The sequence below is a fragment of the Ailuropoda melanoleuca genome, chromosome 11, assembly GCF_002007445.2.
Source record: "Ailuropoda melanoleuca isolate Jingjing chromosome 11, ASM200744v2, whole genome shotgun sequence".
Lineage (NCBI taxonomy): Eukaryota > Metazoa > Chordata > Mammalia > Carnivora > Ursidae > Ailuropoda > Ailuropoda melanoleuca.
Window position 1 is genome coordinate 66,855,794 of NC_048228.1, and position 6,831 is coordinate 66,862,624.

The following is a 6,831-nucleotide window of genomic DNA, read 5'->3' on the forward strand; positions in this document are numbered from 1 at the left end:
AAAAGGTAGTTATATATCATGAAAACTTAATAGCATCAATAGGCTAGAGGTCCTTTTGAAGTTGAAGAATTGATAGAGGGGGTACAAGAAGGAGTGAGTGAGTTGGAAAGATAGGACAGGGTTAGAGATTAGAGTGCTTGATAAAAATTTTGGAAATGGCACAGCCATTGACATTACAAAGGCTAGAGAAGTGGATGCCTAAAATGGCATCCTCACATCATCCTCACATCATTCAAAGTGAGGAAGTCAAAGAACTGAGAAGCCAAGTGAATCATCCATATGGATACTGAAATCTCCATGCATGATAATAGAGTTGGTGGTGGAGAAAAAGGCAGTAAATCAGAGCAGTTTCAGTGGAATGGAGGGAAAAGAAGCCTAACTAGGTGGGTTGAGGACAGAAAATGAGTGGGAAAATGGAGTAAGTACAGACAACTTTTTGGACAAGTTTTGCAATGAAAGAACAGAAAAATGATGGCTATGGTGAGAGAAGGAGGGGTCTGAAGAAGACATGGGGTCAAGGGTTTTTTCAGGATGAAAGGTACTTGAGTATATGTTTATAGAGTACATGTGAGCATTCATGGGACTGATTCATTAGAAATGGAGAAATTAATTCTGTACGGGGTGGTATTATGGCAAGAACAAAATTCTTCAGGAGACAAAGTGGAATCCAAAGCACAAGTGGAGGATTTTGCTTTTTATAGAAAAAGGCACAATTCTTCTTTGAAATATGTAAAAAGAATCCATAGGTGAAGATTTGGGTAAGGCAATAGATTAGCGGTGAGAAAATGAGAGAGCTCGGGGTGCCTGGGTAGCTCAGTTGGTTAAGCAACTGTCTTCGGCTCAGGTCATGGTCCTGGGGTCCTAGGATCAAGCCCCACATCAGGCTCCCTGCTCTGTGGCGAGCCTGCTATACTACTCCCTCTCCCTCTGCTGCTCCCCCTGCTTGTGCTCTCTCTCTGTCAAATAAATAGGTAAGTAAGTAAATAAATAAGAAAATAAGAGAGCTCATGACTCTTTCTATTTGCTCAATAAATTGTGAGACAAAGTCTTCAGCTGTTTGGGGGTCAAAAGTGTAACATTTGGAGGAGAGTAAAGAGGACAGTTAGTTATCTTCTCAGAGATTAGGAGAACTAACTTACTAGGTGAATAAAGTGGGCTTGCTAGAAAGTTATCATGTAACCAGTAAAATGTGTGGTCATGAAATTGAAATAAAAGAAACCATATGATTGTGTGATTTTGTTCAACAAGAGTCAGCTGCTCAGGTGTAGGCAGAGGATGGATGGTTTAACCAGGGCTGGGGTTTTGCTTGGAGAAGTATGGTAGATAGCCAGAATCAACAGGGTGGTGGAATATGTAGGTAAGCCACTGACAAACCGTAAAATGGAAGCTGAAAAAGAGGAGCCAAGGAAAAGATGAGATTAAAAGTGGTCAGCTGAGGGACTGGAAGCCCAATATGGACAAAGAATTGTTGTGGGTGGGATCATCAATGAAAAGTCATAAGTGAACCCAGTGTGGTTAGAGCAAGGGATGTTAATACCCAAGACCCATTAGCCCTGTAAGGTACCTTGTGAACTAGGCGAGGACTGTAAACATGTAGTAAGTACACTTTGAATTCCTGCTTAATGAGTTCTTACAACTTTAATAATGTAATAGCTAGCACTTATTGAGTGCCACCATGTGCCAAACACTGACAAAAATATCCCCCTTCAAGGATCTCTCCCTTTAATCGGGGAGCAAAATATAGCATCTTAAGTGCTATAGTGGCATCCCAGAGTAAATGCAATGAGTACAGAGAAGAATTAAGAGGAGCTTCAAAAAGAAGTTACAATGAATAATCAAGGACATCTAGGAGGTCATCAGGTGAAGACAGGAGAGAGTGAAGAGATTCAGTTTCTCTCATTTCCCGGTCTCAATTACCCGTGAGAGTCACATACGGTCCAAAGGCAGATGACGGCAAAGCAGCGGGTAAATGACACAAAAATCACCGTTCTTTAAAACAAAGTGAGCTCTTGCATGCACACATTCACATTCAAACTCTCAGTTCTAGACAGGGCGGGGTGGCTCAGTGCCCTGGGAAGGGCCCCAGCACCTACCGCTCAGGGAAGATGGCGGAATCCTTGGTGGGAACCTGGTCACCAGAGAAGGGGAGATCACCACGGCAGCAGCTCTGGGAAGCAACTCGGCTTCCTTGGGCTTGTGGGGCTCGCGGGGAGCATGAAGGTCCTGGGGTTTACGGGGCTCGCGAAGCTTACGTGGCTTGCGGAGTGCGTGGGGCTCGTAGGCTTTGTGGGGCTCATAGGGTTCGTGGGACTCATAGGGCTCGTGGAGCTCATAGGGCTCGTGGGGGTCAAAAGGCTTGTAGGGCTCATAGGGTTCGTGGGGCTCATAGGACGTGTGGGGTTCAAGTGTCTCCTCGGGCTCATCAAACTCGTTCCATTGGTCTTGCTGGGTCTGCTTGTCGGCCTCTTCTGGTTCCTCCGGCGCCTCAAGCTTGTGCACGTCGAGGAGCCTGAGGACAAAGGGCTTCTGAAGGGCTTCGGAGGGAGCGGATGTTTCCGTCGCGCCATGCCCATCTGTAAACGCAGATGAGCCTGAAAATTCTTCGTCCTCCATGGGTGCCCAGAAGCTCCGGCTGCGCGCTGCGCTGATCCTCGAGGGACGCAGGCGCGCTGGGTGTCTCCCGCGGGACCCGAAGGGCTTGGGCTGAGGGGCGGCGAAGCCCCGCCCCGGCGCTAGCTGCGGCCCGCCCCGGCGCTAGCTGCGGCCTTCCCCGCGCTTTGTCTCCCGTTGCCCAGGGGACGCGCCTGCCTCCAGGCGCCCACTCGAGCGCGCGGGCGGAGAGAAACCGGCGGGCTCCCGACCAGAGCTGTTCCTTGTGTTAAGGGCGAGGACTCTGGAGTGGTTTTCGTGGCTCAGGCCTTGGGGACAACATAGCAGCTTCCAGTCTAGCTGAGGCACCACTCGGGCCACATAGCCAGTTCCCTGTTAGGTTCAGGGGTTCTGTGGCGCCGGTTCTCCATAGGCCTTTGTTCCCTAATCATGCTGGGAGGGGTAATATTCTAAGGCCCTCCATCGCTAAGATTGACTTCCGTCAGTTGCTAGTAAATGCACAACAGTCATAATGTGGGTGTGGGAGACGGGCGACACCAATATGTCGTTTGGTCCAAACTTAATAGGAAAAATCTCAAATTTAGATTTTTAAAGTTTTCTTCACGTGAAGTTCTACACACAAACACTGACGGGATTACAAGAATAATACATTCATCTACAACTTGTGTCTGGTTACAGGGCACACTGTCTACTGAAGTGCACTATAAATCTTTTTTTTTTTTTATAAATCCTGTAATTATCTCACAATATGTGTGTGTGTGTTGATGGCATTAATTTGTTAGATGTGGTATCTTTTTTTAAAATAATTTTTATTATGTTAGTCACCATACAGCACATCCCCAGTTTTTGATGTAAAGTTCCATGATTCATTACTTTCGTATAACACCCAGTGCACCATGCAATATGTGCCCTCCTTAATACCCATCACCGGTCTATCCCATTCCCCCACCCCCCTCCTCTCTGAAGCCCTAAGTTTGCTTCCCAGAGTCCATAGTCTCTCATGGTTCATTCCTCTTTCTGTTTACCCCCCCTTCATTCTTCCCTTTCTTCTCCTACCAGTCTTCCTATTTCTTATGTTCCATAAATGAGCGAAACCATATGATAATTGTCTTTCTCTGCTTGACTTATTTCACTTAGCATTATCTCCTCCAGTCCCATCCATATTGCTGCAAATGTGAAATCGTTCTTTCTGATGGCTGAGTAATATTCCATTGTATATATGGACCACATCTTCTTAATCCAGTCATCTGTTGAAGGGCATCTCAGCTCCTTCCACGATTTAGCTATTGTGGACAAAGCTGCTATGAACATTGGGGTGCATATGGCCCTTCTCTTCACTACGTCTGCATCTTTGGGGTAAATACCCAGTAGTGCAATTGGGGGTTCATAGGGTAGCTCAATTTTTAACTTTTAAAGGGACCTCCACACTGTTTTCCAGAGTGGCTGTACCGACTTGCATTCCCACCAACAGTGTAAGAGGGATCCCCTTTCTCCACTAGATGTGGTATTTTTAAAATACAATATACCAGAATTTTTATAACCCTCTTTTTGGCAACCCCCTCTCTCTTCTTTATCATTATTATACTAAGAGATACTAAAAGGTAAGTGATCTGGACCCTCTCCCAATCCCGAGGAGTGCTTTCAGCTAATTTTCATGGCCATGATGGTGTGGTAGAGGAGAAAAGGAGTGGTAGGGTTTCCCTGATGTGGGTTTTTTTGTTTTTGTTTGGGAGAAGAATGAGTCATCCATCTACGTATATGGTAAATCCAAATACACCATTTGCACAATATGGGTATTCCTTGGATATATTTTGTTTCACAGATGCAAAAAGTTAAAAGAGAAACATTTTGGATTGTGGATATTATTTAGAAGAATGAGAAGAGTGCGGCATACATGAAGCAGGAAATCTGCTCCCTCAGACGTGATACAGACATGTGCAGTACAGTATGGAAATTCAAGAAGTATATCCCCAAAACTCAGGGAAATGAGAAATAAAGCTATCAGAGAGTTTTAACTCAATATGTGAACAGTAAGGCAAGAGTTCTGTAAATTTACCTTAAAGAGGCACCCCTAAATCAGTACTAGTACACCACTAAATGGAATGCCTTCAAATATTATATCCTAATGGTTATGTCTATTCAAAAATTGCAGAGAGGAGAGAGTCCAAAGCCAACAGACTGCAAGCATTACATAAGCTGGTTCTTCAGGCCCTCTTGAGACATCAACAGATCCATACTCACCAGGCAACCTTCTGACATGATCCAGCTTCTCTGGGATTTTGCTTACTGGGAGAGACTAGGATCACACAGAATGAATTCTGGTCCACATCACAGTTGCATACTGGCATTCCGATTTTATACACCAATCTCATGAAACTGACTTATGTCTTTCCCAGGAGACATTTAGGAATCAATCTGGATTCTCTCTTTCCCTCACCCCCCTCCCTACCTCTAGTACATCGGCAACCAGTTCATCCTTCAAATGTGTTTTTAAATCACGCTTTTCTTTCCATCTCCTTTCACCAATGCCAGCCCAGGCCACCATCATCTCTCTGGATTCTGAAGTGCCCTCAAACTGGTGTAATGGCAATTATGACTCTCCAAACTATTTAGAATAAATCTCCAGCTTTGCACCATAAGATGCCGCAGGATCTTGGTCCTTGCCTCTCTCTCTCCGGTCTACTGTGGGCTGTTCCACTCTTGCTGTCTACATTCTAGCCTCCTCAATCTTCTCTAACATATCAAAATCTTTCCCATTTCAGCATCTTTCTACACCTGCCTCCATTGCCTGGAGCCTACTCTTTCCTCTCTTCACACAATGGCTCTTTTCTATCCTTCAGCTCTTGGCTTAAATATCACCCACTCAAGTTTTTCCAACCCACAGTAATTTTAAAAATGTTCCTGCCATTACTTTCTATCTCAGATACTTGATTCAACACAATTTATAATTATTTCATCTGCTTTTTTTGTGTGTGCCTCCGCAGCTAGAATATAACTCCTTAATGATAGGGGCATTCTCTGCCCTGATGGCTGGTGTAAGCCCACTGCTGTGCTTAGTTAACATTCTATTTTTTTCCTGTCTAGAATCCCTTACCTCTTCTAAAAGTAGAACCCGTTCTTTCCGTGGGGAACTCATTCCATATGGTTTGAGAGGGTTAATCCTTCTCCCCTCCCTCAGCTCTGAGCAATTTGGCCACAGGGATCATTATGTGAGCCCAGCAGAACCAATCTTCCCCCTCCATGAGATTTGCTGGATGGCTACTTTAAAAGAGAGGACCCATTTTGCTCTGGGATCATGAGCTATATGAATGTTGTAGGTTTGGTATTGAGAGCAATTCCTTGCAGAGGGAATCTGAGAATGAAGCCAAACAGAGGTTAGCAGGACCAAGAGATGGAGAGACAGCCTTGTTATCTTTGAACTCCTGAATCTGCCCATACCTTAAATTTCCTAGTATAATGAGCCCCCCAAATGCCTTTTTTTTTTTTTTTTAAGATTTTTATTTTTATTTATTTGGCAGAGATAGAGACAGCCAGTGAGAGAGGGAACACAAGCAGGGGGAGTGGGAGAGGAAGAAGCAGGCTCACAGCAGAGGAGCCTGATGTGGGGCTCGATCCCATAACGCCGGGATCACGCCCTGAGCCGAAGGCAGACGCTTAACCGCTGTGCCACCCAGGCGCCCCCCCAAATGCCTTTTTGACACACACAAATTTAAGTTGAATTTCCATCATTTTAACTGCAAGAGTTCTGGCATATAGTCGGTGCTTAATAAATGTTGACTAAATCAATAAATGAAAAGACAGATCCATTCTTATTTTTTTAAATTTTTTAAAAATTTACTTATTTGACACAGAGAGAGATTGAGCACGATTAGGGGGAGCGAGAGACAGAGAGAGAGAGAGAAGCAGGCTCCCTGCTTGGCAGGGAGCCTGATGTGGGGCTCCATCTCAGGACCCTAAGATCATGACCTGAGCCAAAGGCAACCACTTAACCAGCTGAGCCACCCAGGTGCCCCAAGACAGATCCATTCTTACTGTGCTAACTATACTTAAAGTTTCTGAGCCGGGAAGGCTGGCAATGGTCATTATTCTAAGGTAGTGAATGCCACCTGTGAGGCCTGTTGGGAAGACTGGCAGTCAGGCAGCCTCTCTGACAACATGCCAACCTGTCTTGGATGAGTGCCATTTCATTAGAAACCCCTGTGTCATGTACCTTCCTTGCTA

General features: G+C 45.1%; 1 protein-coding gene across 1 annotated transcript in view; it reads right to left on the reverse strand.

Annotated features, from left to right (window-relative positions):
• Nucleotides 1–2,680, reverse strand: part of THEGL (theg spermatid protein like) — a 51,515-nt gene extending 48,835 nt beyond the window's left edge. Inside the window, exon 1 of the mRNA XM_019798428.2 lies at nt 2,094–2,680. Within this exon, the coding sequence (XP_019653987.2) occupies nt 2,094–2,613 (520 nt within the window). The 5' untranslated portion in view covers nt 2,614–2,680. The remainder of the gene's footprint in view (nt 1–2,093) is intronic.
• Nucleotides 2,681–6,831: the final 4,151 nt, after the last annotated feature.